Consider the following 21620-nt stretch of genomic DNA (forward strand, 5'->3'; position numbering starts at 1 on the left):
TAATTCACGTTCCTTGTTGGATGCGTAGATGATAAGAGATAAGATATCTGTATTAGTCACATGTACATCGAAACACACAGTGAAATGCATCTTTTTGCGTAGAGTGTTCTGGGGGCAGCCCGCAAGTGTCCGGTGCCAACATAGCATGCCCACAACTTCCTAACCTGTATGTCTTTGGAATGTGGGAGGAAACCGGAGCACCCGGAGGAAACCCACGCAGACACGGGGAGAATGTACAGACTCCCAACAGGCAGCGGCCGGAATTGAACCCGGGTTGCTGGCGCTGTAATAGCGTTACGCTAACCGCTACGTGACCGTGTCTGGTCAAACTTCTGGAGCAGTGCAGTTCCACCCAGAAATGGTGGCAATCGTGTGATCTCTGGAGATAGTCAGTGCTCTGTTGTGTAATGCTGGGGGTAAAGTTTTGTGTGACTGCAACTGAGTCTGCAGCACGGAAACAGACCACTGACCTGATCTGATCCTTGCCAGAGTGTGTTCCACATCAGCATCTTCCTCTTCCCTCTCTCCTCCCCCTAACTGTCTCCTCTCCCCCCTCCTAACCCCCTCCCCACTAACCCCCACCCCCTCTCCTAACCCTCTATCCCTCCCCTAACCCTCTACCCCTCCTCTAACCCTACCCCTCCCCTAACCCTACCCCTCCCCTAACCCTACCCCTCCCCTAAGCCATTCCCCCAACCCTCCCCCACCCCTCCCCAAACTTACCCCTCTTCCTAACCTCCCCATCTCCCCAACTCACTCCCCATCCCCCAACCCTCCCCCTCCCCTGCTCCTAACCCTCTCCCCTCCTTCTCCTTTGACCCTACCCCTCCCCTAAGCCATTCCCCCAACCCTCCCCACCCCTCCCCAAACTCTACCCCTCCTCCTAACCTTCTCCCCATCCTCCCAACCCTCCCCCTCTCCCCTGCTCCCAACCCTCTCCCCTCCACTCCTCCCCTAACCCTCTATCCCCCCAACCTCCCCCGCCCCCAATCACTCCCCAGCCCCCTAACCCTCACCCTAACCCTCTCCCTTCCCCCCAGCCGTCTCCCCTTCCCTCTAAGCCTCTCCGCCTCCCCCAAGCCTATCCCCCTCCCTAACACTCTCCCCTTCACCTAACACTCTCCCCTTCACCCTGACCCTCTCTCCCTCTCCACCTCCTACTCCCCCACTCCCCCATCGAGTTTTATGCTGGGTGACGAGGAGAGGGCGGAGACTGCCGTACTTTCTCTGTAGCTGTGACACTTTACTCTGTACTCTGTTATTGTTTTTACCCTGTACTACCTCAATGCACTCTGTACTAACTCAATAGAACTGCACTGTGTAATGAATTGACCTGTACGATCGGTATGCAAGACAAGTTTTTCACTGTACCTCGGTACAAGTGACAATAATAAACCAATAGCAATACCAGCCAGCTGGGCCAAAGCCATGAATTCTTTGTGAGATATGCATAGAAAGACATTAGGCACTTCACAAATTTGAGCTGAAGCATGATAGATTAACAGGGCACCAAAATCTTTGACAGGAGACAGATTTGTAGGAGGGTCTGACACTATTTAATCTTAGCCGGTACTTGCCTGGCTTTCAAAAAACTCTCCAGCATTTATTCACGATGGTAATGAATGTTGGAAAACCCAGTTTTATAAGGACAGTGGTAATTAACCTTTCACACTCACTTACTTGCTGGCATTTTACAGTCTTAATTTGAAAGCCCAGCTTTGAGGTTTCCATTTATGGTGCTTCCTTTAATGACTAAAGCCAGTTAAATTGGCCTTGACCACTCTGAAAGGTCAATCAACCGATCAATGCCTTGCAGCCCTGTTACTTTAATCGCTGTAAATTAAAGCGTCAAGTAATGGCTCTGAGCTGTTAATTTCCATATGACATCGAAGGCCGTTCAGCATGGATTCATAGTCTGTTCAGAAATCTGATGGTGGAGGGGAAGAAGCTGTTCCTGAAACGTTGAATGTGGGTCTTCAGGCTCCTGTACCTCCTCTCCGATGGTAGTGACGAGAAGAGGGCATGTCCCGGATGGTGAGGGTCCTTAGTGATGGATGCCGCTTTCTCGGGGCACGGGCTCTTGGAGATGTCCTGAATGGTGGGGAGGGTCGTGCCCGTGATGGAGCTAGCTGAGTCTACAACCCTCTGCAGCCTCTTGTGATCTTGTGCATTGGAGCCTCCAGACCAGGCCGTGTTGTGCTGAGGACTAATGAGGGAAGGCCTGTGTTTACTAAAGTGGGTCAGGCATCTTTCTGGAGGTTCGTAGGTCTCACAAGAGGAAGGCAGTAGATTCAGTCTGTAGGGCTGCTGCCTCACTCCACTGACAGGCCCATGTGCCCTCGCCCATTGGCAGCATACGAGGAGGCCACGACTTGCACATACCTACTGGCATTGGGTGAGCAGCTGGATCTCACGCCAGGCTTTTCTGTAGGGAAAGCTTGGAGGGCTGGGTGGTCCGAACCAGACTGCAGGTCTCGGCTGGGACTGGGTGGGCTGGGTCTGGGAGAGGGCAAGTGGCCAGCAGCTGGAGAGTTGGGAGGTGGGGGCTAGCTCGGGAGAGCGGGGATGGGGGTTGAGTGGGAGAGTGGGGTTGGGCTGGCTGAGGATAGAGAGGCTGGGAGGGTGAGTGGTGGGGTTGGGAGATTGGGAAAGGGAGAATGGACAAGGGGTGACCCAGTGGGGGAAAAAAGGTTGCCGAGAGAGGGGAGGAGTGGGGGTGGCTAAAGGAATGAGGATTTCTGAGGGACTGTGAGGGGGAGTAGATTGGGGAAATTTGAGGAAGAGGTGTGTGCACATTTTCGTTCAGGGTTCCCACAGACTCAGTTAAATTGGAGGAATTACCTCCAATGGTTCAAGTGATAAAAGCAGCTGAAATGTCTTAATAATGGACGATATTTTAGTGCATCTCAAGTCTAACATGAGATGGGTCTTAAGAAGGAAGTGAGCCATTGTTTTTAAAGCCTGATGTTAAGAATCCTGTCACGGAATGAAAAGGGTCCATATATTTCTTTTTGAAATGGACCTTCAGAGAACTGAATAAGCAAATTGGATTTAGTGGCGCACTTGTCACTCAACCTGTAACCTGAATACCTGGAGTGATGATTTGGAAATGCAATTCAAATGCCACCACAAAGGATCCAGCAAAACCTGTGCTGCAAATTTCTGCTTTCACAGTGTGGGTTACAAACCAGATATGAATCTCTGGCCTTCCGTGTTTCTTGAACACCCTTTGAAATGGGCTGTCAAGCCGTTCAGTTTAAGGATAATTGAGGCATGCATTAAATATGGGTATCTTGAGAATAAACAAAAGCCCAGTGCATATGTTGTGATTTATCTAGTATAGGTCAATTGTTAGTGCTTATTTGATTCGTAACACTGTAAATTGAACGTTTTAATTACCAACATACTGTGGTGTGAGAGGAATAAAACTATCCTCATGCAAACTTTGTAGCATGACTGTTAAATAACTTTTTTTTCTCTCTGCTAGGAAGGACCAGAATCTTCTGTCCCCAGTAAATTGTTGGTACTTACTGCTGAACCAAGTCAGAAGAGAAAGCAAGGACCATGCCACCTTGAGTGACATCTATCTGAACAATGTCATCATGCGTTTTATGCAGATTAGTGAGGACTCCACAAGACTCTTCAAAAAGGTAAAATAAATTTACATGACACACTTTGAATCAGTGTGAGTTTCCAAATATTAGCAATTTTGTTTTCAGTTTAACAATGGACCAAATTTGCAAAACCAAAACTAAAGGGGAGATCCAGTGGTTTCGGCACGGTAGCGTAGCGGTTAGCATAACGCTTTACAGCGCCAGAGACCCGGGTTCAATTCCGACCACTGTCTGTAAGGAGTGTGTACGTTCTCCCCGTGTCTGCATGGGTTTCCTCCCACATTCCAGAGACGTACGGGTTAGGAAGTTGTGGGCATGCTATGTTGGCGCTGGAAGCGTGGCGACACTTGTGGGCTGCCCCCAGAACACTCTACGCAAAAGATACATTTCACTGTATGTTTTGATGTACATGTGACTAATAAAGATATCTTATCCTTAAAACTGGGAATAATCTGGTATTGGTATTGGTTTATTATAGTCACATATATCGAGATACAGTGAAAAGCTTTTGTTTTGCATGCCATCCAGACAGACCATGCCACACATAATTACATTGAGGTGGTAAAAAGAAAGCAGAATGCAGAATATAGTTTTTCAGCTACAGAGAAGGTAGACAAATAAAGTGATGAGGTAGATTGGGAGATTAAGACTTCATCCTTTAGCATACGAGAGGCCCATTCAAGAGTCTGATAACAACAGGATAGAAGCTGCCCTAGAGCCTGATGTTACGTGCTTTCAAACTTTTGTACCTTCTGCCGGACGGGAGAGGGGTGAAGAGAGAATATCTGGGGTGGGAGGGGAGCTTGATTATGTTAGCTGCTTTCCCGAGACAATGGAGAAAGGCTGGTTTGCGTGATAGACTGAGAAGGTGGTGAAATGGAGTCCAGTGATAGCTTTCCAATGGGAGTTGGATAAATCTTTGGTAAGGTTGGAAATTGTGCTATGGGGAAAGGCTGGGATAAATTGGTTGCTCTTTCGAAGAGCTGGCAAAGGTAAAACGGGGAGAATCACCATTCTCCATCCTGCATGATTCTGTGACTAAAACGTGTCAGGGGAATCTCAGTCGTCCTCAGATATCTCCTGCCTCAGGCCCAACCTCACAAAGGGCATCTCCAGCTGCAGCAGTGTAACATGGCACGTCTGAGGTGAAGTATTGGTTTATTATTGTCACTTGTACCGAGGTACAGTGAAAAGCTTGTCTTACAAACCGATCGTACAGGTCAATTCATTACACAGTGCAGTTACACTGAGCTAGTGCATTGAGGTAGTACTGGTAAAAACAATAACAGTACAGAGTAAAGTGTCACAGCTACAGAGAAAGTGCAGTGCAATAAGGTGCAAGGTCACAACAAGGTAGATCGTGAGGTCATAGTCCATCTCATTGTATAAGGGAACGTTCAATAGTCTTATCACAGTGGGATAGAAGCTGTCCTTAAGTCTGGTGGTACGTGCCCTCAGGCTCCTGTATCTGCTACCCGATGGAAGAGGGGAGAAGAGAGAATGTCCTGGGTGGGTGGGGTCTTTGATTATGCTGGTTACTTCACCAAGACAATGAGAGGTAAAGACAAGAGTCCAAGGAGAGGAGGCTGGTTTCCGTGATGCGCTGGGCTGTGTCCACAACTCTCTGCAATTTCTTGGGGTCCTGGGCAGAGCAGTTGCTGTACCAAGCTGTGATACATCCAGATAGGATGCTTTCTATGGTACATTGGTAAAAGTTGGTGAGAGTCAAAGGGGACAAACCAAATTTCTTTAGCCCCCTGAGGAAGTAGAGGCGCTTCATTCTCTGAGGTTTTATCCATTTGTACACGGATTGACTCATTCCTTGAAGGAGGGGTTAGGTAGGGTCCATGTCCTTAAAGGCCCTGTGCATTAGATGGGCTTGAACTTAGATAACTCAGGACCTGTGAAACTGATGATCCATTGGTTTGGACTGACTTCAGAGTCTCAGTGGGAAAGCTGAAAGGGTTGCATGCTAATGCTGTCTGCTGTCAAAGTGCAAGTATTCACTGTCTTGGCCACATTGTGACATTTTTGAACGGTTCTTTAGGAGAAGCACAGTTGCCCTTTGTTTGTACAAGGCCAGCTCCCGTAATGCAGGCCAATTACCTGTCATTATTAAAGTCGCAAGAATTTGCATTGCCTCTTGTTAGGAGTGAAGTCTGAACTGAGAGGATTGGACGGTAAGGTCCGAATAAAATATGCAGTGGCTAAGTTTCTCCTTGCTTGCTCTGTTATCTGGCAAAACAAAAACGATCCCTGGTAACTAGAGGCGCACAAAGAGTTTCTCCTCATAATACTTTACGTCAGGAACCATTGAGCCTAGTGGCGCCGGCTGATAGCCAGCAGTAATGTAGAAGCTGCCAGATACAGTCATAGAATCATACAGCACAGAACCAGGCCAACTGGTCCACGCCGATCAAGATTCCCATCTAAGCTAGTCCTATTTGCCTGTGTTTGGCCCCTATCCCTCTAAACCTTTCCTATCCATGTACCTGTCCAAATACTTTCTAAATGTTGTTAATGTACCTGCCTCAAGCATTTCCTCTGGCAGCTCGTTCCATGTACTGATTACTCTCTGGGTGAAAAAATTGCCCCTCAGGTTCCTATTAAATCTCTCCCCTCTCACCTTAAACCTGTGTCCCCTAGTTTGTGATTTCCCTATCCTGGGAAAAAGACTGTGTGCATTGACCCTATCTATGCCCCTCATGATTTTATACACCTCCATCAGATCTCCTACACTCCAATGGAAAAAGTCCCAACCTGCTCAACCTCTCTCCATAATTCAGTCCCACTGGTCCCAGCAACATTCTTGTAAATCTCCTCTGCACTCTTTCCAGCTTAATGGCATCTTTCCCGTAGCAGGGCGACCAAAAGTGGACACAGTGTTCCTAGTGTGGCCTCACCAACATCTTGTACAACTGCAGCATAACCTCCCAACTCCGGTACTCAGTACCCTGACTGATGAAGGCCAGCGTGCCAAAAGCCTTCTTCACCACCCTGTCTACCTGTGATGCCACTTCCAGGGAACCATGTACTTGTACTCCTAGGTCACCATATTCTACAATACCCTCAATACTCTGAACCATTCACACCTTATTTGGACTCCCACGCACGTGCAGTCAAACATAGTCGAAAACATGGCGAAGGCCAGATGTTGGCGTTACCTACGGAGCAGTGGTGCCAGGGTCTATTTTTCTTGTGATGTTGCAGGTGACCATTTGGCCAATCGAGTGCCAGCTCGTAGACCAATCTCACTCCGTCACTAATCATCACCAATTGCAGGTAACCCCTTGCCCCTCTTGTCTCTTTTCTCTCTCCTCCTGGTCCACCCAGTTCCTCCCACACCACCGCCCCCCCCCCCCAATCATCCTGTTTCTTTCCCCCACCCCATCTGCCCATCACCCACACACCCCTCCCACTGGTTCCTCTACCCCCACTGTTCCCCTCCGCCCTCCCCACCTCCCTCTCCCTTGGTTCCCTGCTCCCCCTTCCTCTCCTATCAGATTCCCACCATCTGTAGCCCTTTGTCATCTCCACCTCTCACCTCCCGGCCTCTGTGGCTATCTCCACCCTTCCCTCCTCCATCTGCCTATCACCCTCCCTCCTCACCTGGATCCACCTATCACTTGCCTGCTCTTGCCCTCCCCCTCACCTCTTTATATTGGCTATCTCCCCTCTACTCTTTCAGTCCAGATGAAGGGTCTCGACCTGAAACATCAACGGTCCATTTCCCTCCACAGATGCTGCCTGACCTTCTGAGTACCTCCACCAGTTTGTTTTTTGCTCTAGATTCCAGCATCTGCAGTCTTTTGTGTCTTCACTCCATCACTAATGTTCCCTGTAACCTATTTTCCCCACATTCCCATCAACTCCCTCTAGATTCTACCATTCACCTGCACACCAGGGACAATTTTTAGTGGCCAATTAAGCTACCAACCCACATGTCTTTGGGATGTGGGAGGAGACCAGGGCATCGGGAAGAAACCCACACAGTCACAGGGAGAACCTGCAAACTCCACACAGACAGCACCGAAGATCGGGACCGAACCAGGGTCACTAGTGGTGTGAGTACTTGACATTGTAGAAGATACACTTGATTGTAATGAGGGTTTCAGGCAATACTTCCAACATGTTGTCGCTTAATTTTGATAGTGATACACTAGCTATTAGCCAGCACCATTTGGTCCAATGATTCCTTGGGGGAGCAGTTTTGGCTTAAGGACATTTCCATACCTGTAGTTACAAGGGATTTTCTTTGTCTTGTTAAATAGCAGTGCAAAGATGCAAAGTTTAGCAATTGTAATTTTCATTATGACTCTCTGCCTAATTTCAGTGGAGGTTCCCTGTAAAGCAGGTAAATGAAGGAGCACTTTTGTGAATATGTTGTCCTAATCTGGAAGATGAGTTTTAATTGATCAAAGATCAAGACTTTACTTTGCAAAGCTCTCTTCTACTTCTGAAGGGAGCCAGAGGATGACACAGCAAGTTCCTACAGTGTGAATCCTAATTGGTATCGGTTTATTATTGTCACTTGTACCGAGATACAGTGAAAAACTTGTCAGTAAAATGTCAATATAAGATTTCTTTATTAGTCACATGTGCATCGAAACACACAGTGAAATACATCTTCTTGCGTAGTGTTGTGGGGGCAGCCCGCAAGTGTCGCCACGCTTCCAACGCCAACATAGCATGCCCACAACTTCCTAACTTGTACGTCTTTGGAATGTGGGAGGAAACCGGAGCACCCAGAGGAACCCCACGCAGACACGGGGAGAACGTACAAACTCCTTAGAGACAGCAGCGGGAATTGAACCCGGGTCACTGGTGCTGTAATAGCGTTACGCTAACTGTACACTACTGTGCCTGCGATGTCTCTCCAGCTGTGTCACGGTCGGTGCTCCGCAACAGCCCTTCATGGGTGTCTCACTGCCTGTGGCCTGAAGTCAAACGGACAAGCGTCTCACCTTCCATATTCAAAGGCCGATGATATTCAGGTGCTAGTGAACTGAGTGAGGCCGCAGACCAGATGTGATATCACACCTGAGATTCCCCTTCGCAATTCTTCCACCGGTTCTGCCGCGCCCCCCCCCCCCCCACCCCCAGCCGGGGGCTGCTCCTCAGTCCTGGACTCAGTGTTGATTAAACCCGCGGCCCTGCCACTCGGCTCCAACTCGACGCTGAACTTCTGCTCGGACCCGAACTGCACGATTGGCGATGTCATAATAAACCAATGCTTATGTTGGAAATCTATAATTAATAAAAAGAGTGCCAGAAATAGGCAGATGATCAGGCAGCAGGTGCAGAGGGAGAAGCAGATCCAATGTTTCAGGTCAATGACCTTTCCTTAGAACTGGGACGGAAAAGGAGAGGTCGTCAGGGTTTATGGGAAAGTCGGACAGAAAGGGAAGGTCCGAGATGATGGTTGGAGGAGAGGCTGACTCCCAGGACGGGATGAGGCTGGTAACCCAGGTAACTGTCGGCATGGTGTTGTTTTAATCCCTCCCTCATCCCTCCCTTAAAGAACTGCTTTGGCACAATTCAGAGGTGCTACAGAAATGCACATAATTCTTAATAACAAGGAAGCTGCTGACAGTGAATAGCTGAAGCTCAGTGGAAACTGGGAAATGCTTTCAGTAATGTGCGGATAAGTGGGGAATTTATTTTTTAATTAGTGTTTGCAGTCACAACTGTTGTTAATTTTGCAACACAGACTTTAAGCAAATTGAGAAACATGCTTTACCTGAAATTGCTCCCTGGATGTAGAGTCACAGAGCCATATAGCACAGAAATGGCCCTTCCACCCAACTCGTCCAAAGGATAGAATTGTGAACCCTTTGTACCTGCTGAATAGATGTGATGGGCAAGAATAAAGAGAACTACAGATCATGGAACAAAGTTACCACCTGCCACACCAGCACTGAGGTTTCACTTGTCCATTTAGCAACTATTAAAGTGCCCATGTGCCTCATTGCTTTCCAAAGCGTGACCAGAGGTAGGGCCAATTCCTGGTCTTCATCATTTACAGGTCATTGGAATATATGGAACACCATTCCACATCCTCGAATTCACACCACTATTCAGTTGATCGTGGCTGAACTGGACATCCGCTTATCACCTTAGCTCCTCTAACACCTACCCATCTCTGAAGTCAAAACTCAAATCTCCCAGAGTCCACAACTATTTGAGGGAGAGAATTCTGGACCTCTGCGACACAGGGAAAGAAAGAAAAATGGTCCCTAATTCCCCTCCTACTTGATCTCACTGTAATTGTAAGATTGCATCCCCTCCCTCAGCACTTGAGAATTTTGTGCCCAAGTCCCTAGAGCAGGATTTGAAGCCACAACCTTCTGACTCAGAGACAAGAATGTTACCAACAAAGCCATTGCTTGCTTCTTGCATTTAAGTCTGCCTATTCTGTGGAGGTATTTTCTCTACACCTGCCCTATCAAACATCTTGATAATTTGAGCAACTTCATCACTACAATCTTATTTCCACAAACAGCTGACCCTGGCCACTCCACTTTTCCTGGTAATTAATAGAACATACAGCACAGGAACAGGCCCTTCAGCCCACAATGTTGTGCTGAATCAATTACATGAGTAATAAAATGCCCAACTAAACTAATCCCTTCTGCCTACATAATGTCCATATCCTACCATTTCCCTCACACTCGTGCCTATCTAAGAGCAGGCGCAGTAGTGTAGCGGTTAGCCTAACACTTTACAGCGCCAGCGACCCGGGTTCAAATCCGGCCGCCGTCTGTAAGGAGTTTGTACGTTCTCCCCGTGTCTGCATGGGTTTCCTCCGGGTGCTCCCGGTTTCCTCTCACATTCCAAAGACGTACAGGTTAGGAAGTTGTGGGCATGCTATGTTGGCGCTGGAAGCGTGGTGACACTTGCGGGCTGCCCCCAGAACACTCTATGCAAAAGATGTATTTCACTATGTGTTTCGATGTACACGTGACTAATAAAGAAATCTTATCTTCTTGAATGCACCTATTGCATCTGCCTCCACCACCACCCCAGTCAGTGCATTCCAGGCGCCCACCTGTCTCTGTGTAAAAAAAAATTGCCCCGCACATGTCCTTTGAACATACCTCCTATCACCTTAAATGCATGCCTTCTGGTATTTGATATTGCAACTCTGGTGAAAAGATACTGGCAGTCTACTCTATCTATGCCTCTCATAATCTTATAAACCTCTATCAGGTCTCCCCTCAGCCTCCGCTGCTCCAGAGAGAACAACCCAAGTTTGACCAACCTCTCCTCATAGCACGTCCTCTAATCCAGGCAGCATCTTGGTAAACCTCTTCTGCACCCTCTCCAAAGCCTCGACATCCTTCCTATAATGGGGCAACCAGAACTGAATGCAATACTCCAGATGCGGCCTAAGTAAAGTTCTATAAAGCTGCAGCATAATTTCATGACTCTTGAACTCAGTGCCTCGACTAATGAAGGCAAGCGTGACATATGCCTTCTTTACCACCCTGTCAACCTGTGTAGCCACTTTCAGGGAGCTATGAACTTGGACCCCAAGATCCCTCTGCTCATCAACACTGTCAGTTGTTGTCTCAGTTCTGGTAACAATTTTGCAAATCATTTCCACTATTTTTCGTTTAAGTCATTAAAAACAGAAAATGCTTGAAATACTCAGCAGATTAGACAGCATTTAGGGAGAGTGAAACAGCATCAATGTTTCAAATCTATGACCCTTCATCAGAACTTACCAGAGTTCAGATGAAGGGTCATTAACCAGATGCATTAACTCTGTTTCTCTCTCCACAGATGCTTCCTGACCAGCTGAGTGTTTCCAGCATTTTTTGGGTTTTATTTCAGTTTTCCAGTATCTACGATTACTTTGCTCTTCATTTTGAGGTTTGATAAGACTTCATTTACCCAGCCAGGGAAAATAACTTCTCCACATCTATAGAATCTCGAACACTTCAACTACCTCGGTCAGCTCATGCTCCCTCAGTGATCTCAATGGCTTGTGTGGTCCACACTTTGCAAGTGAGTTGGGCAAGATTTGAGTCCATAGATGGGATTGTAAACACTGTGTCCCATTATTTAATGATTTTGGACCATCTTTGCCCTTGTTTCACAACAATACTTAGGACAAAAGCAAACAAGAGGTCATAGGTTTAAGGTGAGAGGCGAAGGTTTTAAAGGGGACCTGAGGGTCAACTTTTTCCACACAGAAGGTAAAGTATCTTTATTAGTCACATGTACATCGAAACACACAGTGAAATGCATCTTCTGCGTAGTGTTCTGGGGGCAGCCTGCAAGTGTCGCCACGCTCCCGGCGCCAACGTAGCATGCCCACAACTTCCTAACCCGTACATCTTTGGAAGGTGGGAGGAAACCAGAGCACCCGGAGGAAACCCACGCAACACGGGGAGCAACACACAAGATGCTGGAGGAACTCAGCAGGTCAGGCAGCATCCATGGAGGGAAATGGACAGTTGACGTTTCGGGTCGCGGCCCTTCATCTGGAATTTGTTTCAGTCCAGATAAAGGGTCTCAACCCAAAGCAGTGACTGTCCATTTCCCTCCACAGGTGCTGCCTGGCCTGTTGAGTTCCTCCAGCAGCTTCAGGCAACTGGGACTAGCTCAGGTAGGCACCTTGGTTGACATGGTTGAATTGGGCCGAAGGGCCTGTTTCCGAACTGTATGACTCTAATGTACACAAGTGCAAATTCTGCAGGCAACCATTCCAAGCAGAGGCCAGATAGGATTCCAGTCTCCCGTTCTTCAGACCAAGCTACCTGCTGGGAATCTGGGATTACAGAAATAGCCCTGTGGCATATTAAAAATGTAATGGGGTCATGAAAAAACAATGAGCACCAAGCTCTTTGTAAAAGCTCTTCTACCTAAAAGTGAATGAGTGCAGAAACTGTGGTTTAAAATAAATCAGCCTTTGGTCCCAGGTGGTTTGATTGTAACATGTTCCTGGCACAGAATTATGAAGGTAGCGGAGATAATTTCAGAGCACATTCAGCGGGCGATCAGAGGTAGAATTTTATTGCTTCACTCAGTGCACAGTCCAAACTGTTTTTCAGATATCTGTCTCCCTCTCAAAATTCCATAGAGTCACCTGGACATTTGGCACTCTGAATCGTGGAAATGTTATGTCTCAGATGGAGGCCGTTCAGCCCACCGAGCCTATTCTAGATGCTAGTAGAGCAATCCTCTCAGTCCCATTCCCCTGCAGTTTCACCACAGCCCTGCAAATTATTCCCTCATTTGCCTCAATCCAATATGCTGTTGAAGAAAGTACAGATATTGGCCAATACTACTATGCCTTTAGGATGTTACTGAACAGCTTCGGTTTTGGTAGTGGGGTTAGATTTTTTTTATATAATAAAATTATTCCAACTTATCAATACTAATTAGTTATCATTTTTGTTTATTAATATGAAGCATTGTGATTTTTAGTGTGATTCAATACAATCTATTTTGTAACATTTTGTTTTTTTCCTTTGTTTCATGTACTTTGTACTTTTTATTTGGAATTAATAAAAATATTGAAAAAGAAAAAACTAAGATAGTTCTGATCCAAAACCATTTAATAACAGTGTCCACAGTCTTACCTTCATGCTTCACTCTTCTCCAACTGGTTTGATATCTCTGACACAAGGGAGCTGAGGAATCCATCACTGGCGGATGAAAGTCAAAAGGCTGCAGATGCTGGAAACCTGAAATAAAACCCAAAAATACTGGAAACACCCGCCAGGCCAGGCAGCATCTGCAGAGAGAGAAACAGCTAATGCTTCAAGTCTGAACCTCTTCATCAGAATGGTCGACTCCTGCACAGTATCTGAAGTGTTGAGTGTTTCTCCACTGCTGAGTGGTTCCAGTTTTTTTCTGCTTTTATAGCTGGGATTTGGTTGAGGTGGTTAAGTTAAATTTGGGCAGGCACGGTAGTGTAGCGGTTAGCGTAACACTATTACGGCGCCAGCGACCTGGTTCAATTCCAGCCACTGTCTGGTAAGGAGTTTGTACGTTCTCCCCGTGTCTGCGTGGGTTTCCTCCGGATGCTGTGGTTTCCTCCCACTTTCCAAAGACGTACGGGTTAGGAAGTTGTGGGCGTGCTATGTTGGTGCCGGAAGCGTGGCGACACTTGTGGGCTGCCCCCCAGAACACTCTACACAAAAGATGCATTTCACTGTGTTTCAATGTACATGTGACTAATAAAGATACCTTATCTTATTTTTAAACAAAATCACCATCTTATAGGCAATGTTTTCTAGATCCTAACAGTTCTCCAGGTTTAAAAAGACATGTTTTTCCTCTTGCATCTTTTGCCCAAATATTTACTGTCCCTCATAATTCTATACACCTCAGTGATGTCTCCCCTCAGCATCTTCTGTTCCAATGAATACAAACACAAGCTGTGCATATCTAACCTTTCATCATAGCTACAGTTTTCCAATTCTGGCAACATCCTTAAAAAACTCCTCTGTATCTTCTCCAGTGCAAACACACCTTTCATCTAACGTGATGACTAGAACTCTACCTAAGCTAACTAGTGTTGTATGTGGTTCTAACATAATCTCCCTGCTCATATCTCATACCTTGGCTAATAAAGGCAAGTGTCTTGCATGCTTTTTTAACCACCTCATTGACCCATCATGCCCCCTACCTTTAAGTCTAAATTATTAATACATACAACAAAAAGCATTGGATTGAGTACTAGGCCTTGTGGAACTTCATTGGTAAGAACCTTCTAGTCAAAGAAACCCCCACTAACTTTGGAGTTCAATCCGGACAAGTGTGAGGTGTTGCACTTTGGTAGATCAAATGCAGAGGGAAGGTACACAGTTAATGGCAGGACCCTCAAAAGTGTTGAGGTACAGAGGAGACACAACAGACTGTAGATGCTGAAATCTGTCCTGATGCAGGGTTTTGACCTGAAATGTCGACATTTCCTTTCCTCCCACAGATGCTGCTCGACTCGCTGAGTTCCTTCAGCAGGCTGATGTACAGAGGGATCTTGGGTCCAAGTCCATAGCTCCCTGAAGGTGGCCACACAAGTCGATAGGGTGCTAAAGAAGGTGTATGGCATGCTTGCCTTTATTAGTTGAGGCACTGAGTTCAAGAGTCAGGAAGTTATGTTGCAGCTTTATAAAACTCTGTTAGGCAGCATCTGGAGTGTTGCATTCAGTTTTGGTCACCCCATTATAGGAAGGATGTGGAGGATATGGAGAGGGTGCAGAAGAGGTTTACCAGGATGCTGCCTGGATTAGAGGGCATGTACTATAAGGAGAGGTTGGACAAATTAGGGTTGTATTCTCTGGAGCGGTGGAGGCTAAGGGGAGACCTGATAGAAGTTTATAAAATTATGAGAGGCATAGATAGAGTAGACAGCCAGTATCTTTTTCCCAGGGTCGAAATGTCTAATACTAGAGGGCGTGCATTTAAGGTGAGAGGGGGAAAGTTCAAAGGAGGTATGTGGGGCAAGTTTTTTTTACACAGAAAGAGGTGAGTGCCTGGAACGAGCTGCCAGGGGTAGTGGTGAAGGTAGATATGATAGAGGTGTTTAAGAGGCTCTTAGATGGGCACATGAACTTGCAGAGAATGGAGGGATATGGACATTATGTAGCCAGAAGGGATTAGGTGTCATTAATGTTTGGTGCAACATAGTGGGCCAAAGGGCCGGTTCCTGTGCTGTACTGTTCTGTTTTCTATGTTAACTTATTGTTTCTTGTCACTGAGCCAGTTTTTGATCCGATTTGCTGGTCTCCCTTAGATGCTTGCCATGTGTAACCTTGACAGAAACTTTGCTAAAATCCGTGTAGACTACATCAGACACACTGCCCTCATCGACCTTCCTTGCCTGCACAAAAAATTCAATCAACTTAGCCACAACCTTCCTTTGACAGATAATGTTGCCTTGTCCCTGATCGATATGTCTTTCTAAATGAAGGTTTATACCGTCCTTCAGGATTGATTCCAATTATCTGCTCACTGCTGAGGTTAAGCTAACTGGCCTGCACTTCTCCAGTCTACCTCTTCCACCTTTTAGTAACAGTACAGTGTTAGCCGTCCTCTGGTCTTCTGGTGCTGCTCTTGTAGCAGAGAGTGATTTAAAAATGAGGTCAGGTCCTCTGCAATTTCCTCCCTGGCTTCTCTTTACAGTCTGGGATATATTTCATCAGGCCTTAGCTTTCAAAGACGTGAAAGCCCTTAATAATTCTACCATTCAACATTTCACACATTTTCTCCTTAACGACAGTATGAACATCAGCCCCCTCTTCTGTGAAGACAGCTACAAGGCATTCATTAAGAACCCCACCCATATCTCCCGCTCCCACACAAGATTACCTTTTTTTGGTGCCTACTAGGCGTTATTCCTTCCTTAGTTATCCTCTTGCTCTTATATTTAAAAAGATTCTTTTCTTTTCCTTTATATTTACAAGGTAGTATCTTTCATTGCTTTTTGTTTGCTTTCCCGATTTCCCTTTCAATCTCATCCTCCCACTTTCTATATTCTTCTAGGCTTTCTGTAATGTTGAGTTCCTGGTCGCTGATGTAAGCTTTTTTGTGGCCTTATTCTACCATGTATGGACATTGTCAGCTGAGGGCTGCAGATCTGTCTGGCTCATTCTTTCCCACAATAAATACACTAAATGCTGGAAGCACTCAGTAGGTCAGGCAGCATCTATGGAAAGAGAAGCATAGCTAACATTTCAGGACTGTTTGTCTGAACTCAGAAAGAAAGACAAGTTAATTTTAAGTTGCAGAAAGATGGAGGAAAGGACGGATAGGACAAAGGGAATATTTGCAATTGGGTGAGGCTAGGATTGCTTTAGGGATAAGTTGCAGAGAAGGTAGGGGAAGTGATGGATAGGACAGTGGGAATATTTGTGATAAAGTGAGGCTAAGATTAACTTGGGGATAAGTTGCAGGGAGAACAGGGGAAAAGATGGATAGGACGAAGGGAATATTTATGATATGGTGAGGCAAGGATTGCCTTGGGGATAAGTTGGATAATTCCTACAGCAACCCTGACCTTGCCCTATCATAGATATTCCCATTGTCCTATTCATCCCTCCCCCAACTTCTCTTTAACTTAAAGCAAATTGCTTTCTCACTTTCCCCATTCTGATGAAGGAGCTTTGACCTGAGACATTAACTGTTTCTCTTTTGATAGATGCTGCCTGACCTGTTGAGCATTTCGAGCATGTTCTGCTTTGTTATATTTAAAGTATCTGCAGATTTTATTTTTGATTTTCACCCTTTTCTGTTGTGGAATCATGTTTACCCTGATTCTCAAGAATTTCCTTGAATGCCTCCCACTGCTTTATGACTGATTTACTGTCAAGTGGCTGGTTTTAATCCATTTTTACTACATCGTTTCTCATTCCAGCAATATCAGCCTTGACCCAATTTAGAACTTTTATTCCTATTATAAGCTCTTTTCCATAACTATAGTTTTTTACACAGAGAGTGGCAGGTGCTTGGAATGCTTTGCCAGGGGTGGTGGTGGAGGCCGATACAATAGGGGTGTTCAAGGGGCTCTTAGATAGTCACATGAATATGCAGGAAATGGAGAGATATGGACATTGTGTAAGCAGAAGGGATTAGTTTCGTTGGGCATTTGATTACTAATTTAATTAGTTCAGCACAACATCGTGGGCCGAAGGGCCTGTTCCTGTGATGTACTGTTCTGTGTTCTTTGTAATACTGAGATAAGATATCTTTATTAGTTACATGTACATCGAAACACACAGTGAAATGCATCTTTTGTGTAGAGTGTTCTGGGGCAGCCCGCAAGTGTCGCCACGCTTCCAGCACCAGCATAGCATGCCCACAACTTCCTAACCCGTATGCCTTTGGAATGTGGGAGGAAACCGGAGCACCCGGAGCAAACCCACACAGACACGGGGAGAACGTACAAACTCCTTACAGACAGCGGCCGGAATTGAATCCGGGTCACTGGCACTGTAATAGCATTACGCTAACCACTAAATCTAACTGAATTATGATCTAATAACTACACAAGGATTGAGGGATGAGTATCAGTTTGGATCGAAGTGGTAAGTCCCTGACTCTATGAAATAGTGCCGTGGGATCCTTTGTGTCCACCGTAGAAGACATTAGTTTAATGTCTCATCCAACAAGCAGTTTTAATATACTTGTCCGAAAATCTCTTATTAGAATTCATTTTTCATGGATGTTGCAAATTAAGGTCCTAACCCTGGTCTGAACCTTCAGATGCATCTTCATTAGAATCCATATCACATCCAGACCATTGATCAGAGAGTTGGGTAGCCTCATGCACTGTGAATGCTGGAAAACCTTAAAACTTGATCAGTGTGTCATTGTTTCTTCCTAGTTCTTGCAAAATTATACTTTATTCATAAAAGTTGCAAATATATAACACAAGATATTTATATGTCACCAATTGCAGCATATGATGTCTCATTGCATTTGATTGCAGGATTTACATCATATCAGTGGGATATCAATGTTTCTTTCACATACATTCCAGGAGCCCTAAGCCCCAGAGTTTCTACATGGTTTCCTGCCCCTCAGTGTTCAGAGGTCCCAACACTGTGGTCTTTTCCCACAGGGTCCTATTGATAGCTGCACTAAACATCAGTGCATCCCTCAGCAAGTAGTCCTGGACCACGGAATGTGGCAGTCAGCAACGTTTGGAAGGCCAGCAGTTTTCCAGCAAATGGGAAAGAATTGGTCACCAATTCTTTCCCACAATATCTGGGTCCTCTTCTACTTTTTATTCCGAAATTAAATTCCATTCTTAAAATTTTGCAACTCTGCACTACAAGACATTCATTTGTTATGGTCTGTATGTAGCATAGCATAATATTTGCTTGTAAGATTTCCATTATGATTTTCTTTCCAAACGTTCCCTCAGCAATAACAGGAGGCAGAGTGGTGCGGCAGGTAATGCTTGCTGCCTTGCATTTTCAAGGACCAGGGTTCAATCCTGACTGCCGATGCTGCCTGCGTGGAGTTTGCATGTTCTCCCTGTGAATGCGTGGGTTTCTCCACTTGCCTCGCACATCCCATAGATGCGGGTTGGTAGGTTGACTGACTTATGTAAAGTACCCCGGTGTAGCTGGGTGCTCAGAGAATCAGGATGGTGGCAATGGACACATGAGAGAGAATGAGGTACAGGGAAATAAGTGGGGGGGGGGGGGTTTGGGATTGCTTTAAGAGCTAGCATTGTCTGGATGGACCAAATGGTTTGCTTCTATATCATGGAGAAATGAGAACTTATTACACAGGGTTCTGCTCCTCAGTGACCAGTGGCGGGAACACCCTACACTGTGGTCTATCCTCATACAACAAGATAGGCAGCTGCACCATGCTTGAATGGAACATAGAACAGTGTGGCACAGGAACAGGCCCTTTGGCCCACGATGCCTGTGCTGAACACAATGCCAAATTAAACTAAATCTCTTCTGCCTGCATGTGATCCGTATCCCTCCATTCCCTGCATATTCATCTACCTAGCTAAAAGCCTCTTAAACGCCACTATCGTATCTACTTCCACCGCTATCCCTGGCAGCACATTCCAGGCACCCACTTGCCTCACACCTCTCCCTTAAACTTTCCCCCTCTCATCTTAAATGCATGTCCTCTAGTATTTGAGTAATCCCTGACTTTTTGGATGTGCCAGCTCACAACATTCGGTTGTGGACAGTTGGTTTTAGTATTGGTTTATTATTGTCACTTGTACCGAGGTACAGTGAAAAACTTGCATACCGATCGTACAGGTCAATTCATTGCACAGTGCAGTTCTTGCACTTCTTGTTTCGCCTTGCCTTAGCGTCGGTAGTTGAGTCCCTAAGCCAAAGCCCAGTTTACTGGTTCAGGTGAGCTTTTACGATGCCACATCACAGTTTGAGAAAGTGTTCAAGAGTTCAACCAATCCATTTCATAATAAATGGTTGCTTATCTCAAAGCCATCTGTGAGACCTCGAGTATACAAATAGACTGCAGCAATTGCAGACATAATACTGATCACACTTCACTGGGTGAGCAGTGTTATGGGACATTCCAAGGATGGATGTGGCCCAGTCTAAAAGCAAGTTTCATTTTTTCCTGGGCTCTAGCCAGCTTTTGTAATCTCTTAAGAGAAAGTTGTGTAAAATATGCTTAATTGGTTCAAGCTCCATTGCATGCTGTCAGTTCTTATGCCTGCTTTCTTAACTTGGTGTCACTGCCAAAGCTTGCAATAATGTCAGTAGAACAGTGTTCCTGGATAGCAGTTCTCCATAATGTGAACATCATGGGTTTTGCAGAACTCCCTGGTTACGGTGCTCTGGATAGAGCCTCTTTCACTTAATAGCGTTATCTGTTGTAAGACCAAACATCAGAAAAACCAGCTCATTGCCTTTCAGTTCTGGGATCGTGTCACAGCTAGTTAGAGTCGCTGCCTCACAGCTCCACTGACTCAAGTTCAATCCTGATCTCGGGTGCTGTCCATGCGTTGAGTTTGCACATTCTCCCTGTGACTGCGTGGGTTTCCTCTGGGTGCTCCGGTTTCCTCCCACATCCAAAAACATGCAGTTTGGTTGGTAAATTGCCCCTAATGTGTAGAGGAGGGATAGAATCTGGTGTGGGAAGGGTGTGGTTGATGGGGGCTTGGGAAGAATAAAATGGGTCAGGGAGGAATTAGTGTAAAAACAAAAGGGCCTGTTTCCTTGCTCTATCTCGCCATGTCTCTGAGACAACCCTACAGGACTCAGGGAAGAAGGGAAGGCAGCCAGGGGAACAGTGAGAGAAGCCCATCGAACCTAGGTGTTCCAGTGCCTAAAGCTCCACTTCCCCCTTCTGTTGTTACCAAGGAGCTGGCAGGCCACGACGACTCAGACTTGTGCGGCCCAACGTTGGACAGAATCCAACGAAACATGACACAGAGAGACGCACGAGGAGATATCGGAGTGGGTGACCAGAAATAGATCCGCACCTCTGCCCTCTGCCCTCCGCCTTCACCCCTCCCAGACCTAACGGGGATAGGGTCCCCCTGGTCCTCACATTGCATCCCACCAGCCTATGTATTTGTTTCTCTCGCATAAAGAAGATGGACGGTGGGAGAGGAATGGGCGGAGGTGCTCACTGAGGCAGTCAAATATCTTCAGTGGCAGGGAGTTGTAGGCAGGTCTCCAGTGGTTTGACGCAGGTATAGGTTCTCTGAAAGCTCTAAAAATATCAGCAGCGTTGACCTTGTTACAGAGACTGGATGTGCAATTGAATGAAACTGGAGCTGTAAATCATAAACCCAAAGGAAAATAGAACATTAATCTTCTGGCAGTACAGGACCATTGAACATAGTTAGTCCAGTGCTGTTTTCACAGTGTGTTTGCGAAGTGGGACCTCTTTGCTATCTGGATGAAAAGACGCCGCAGAAGACCCACATGTGCAACTGTTGTGACAGATGTGCGTAGAAAGCAGCTGGAAGTAGCAGAACAGTGACAAGTCAGCCAAAGGAGGAACAGACAGGTTGTCATGTTTTAGAAATTTTCCCTGCATCAGACCTACAGAGGAGCAATGCAGCTGAAACACTGTGAACTATCTTCTCCTTCCAAATGACTTGCACAATATCATTTTAGAACATGGAACAGTACAGCACAGAACAGGCCCTTCGGCCCACAATGTTGTGCCGACATAGCTATTCCCTCCGACCTACAGAATGCCCATATCCCTCTATTTTCCTCTCATTCATGTGCCCATCCAAGCCCCTCTTAAAACCCCCCAATGAGTTTGCCTCCACCACCCTATAAGGCAACGCACTCCAGGCATTCTGCTCTTATTTGATACCAGATGACTTTTTTTAAAATCCTTTTTGACCTTCAGCTGCAAGTTAAGTATTTGCAATCTTGCTAAATTTTCGTAGTTTGTAGGACCAGGAAAGGGGTTAGGAGGAATAATATTAAAGCAGTGTTTCCACGCATGGGAGAACATTAATAGTGCCACAAGTGCACTCCTAATCCAACGGGGCATTCAGGGAAAACACAGACAACAAAAGCCCCT

General features: G+C 46.0%; 1 protein-coding gene across 5 annotated transcripts in view; it reads left to right on the forward strand.

Moving 5' to 3' along the window:
* Positions 1–21620, forward strand: part of srgap1a (SLIT-ROBO Rho GTPase activating protein 1a) — a 230373-nt gene that overhangs the window by 109997 nt on the left and 98756 nt on the right. For all 5 annotated transcript variants that reach the window (XM_052030040.1, XM_052030041.1, XM_052030042.1 and 2 more), the window contains exon 3: positions 3488–3650. In XM_052030040.1, coding sequence (XP_051886000.1) covers positions 3488–3650 — 163 coding nt within the window. The remainder of the gene's footprint in view (positions 1–3487; positions 3651–21620) is intronic.

The sequence above is a fragment of the Pristis pectinata genome, chromosome 15 (assembly GCF_009764475.1).
Source record: "Pristis pectinata isolate sPriPec2 chromosome 15, sPriPec2.1.pri, whole genome shotgun sequence".
Classification (NCBI taxonomy): domain Eukaryota; kingdom Metazoa; phylum Chordata; class Chondrichthyes; order Rhinopristiformes; family Pristidae; genus Pristis; species Pristis pectinata.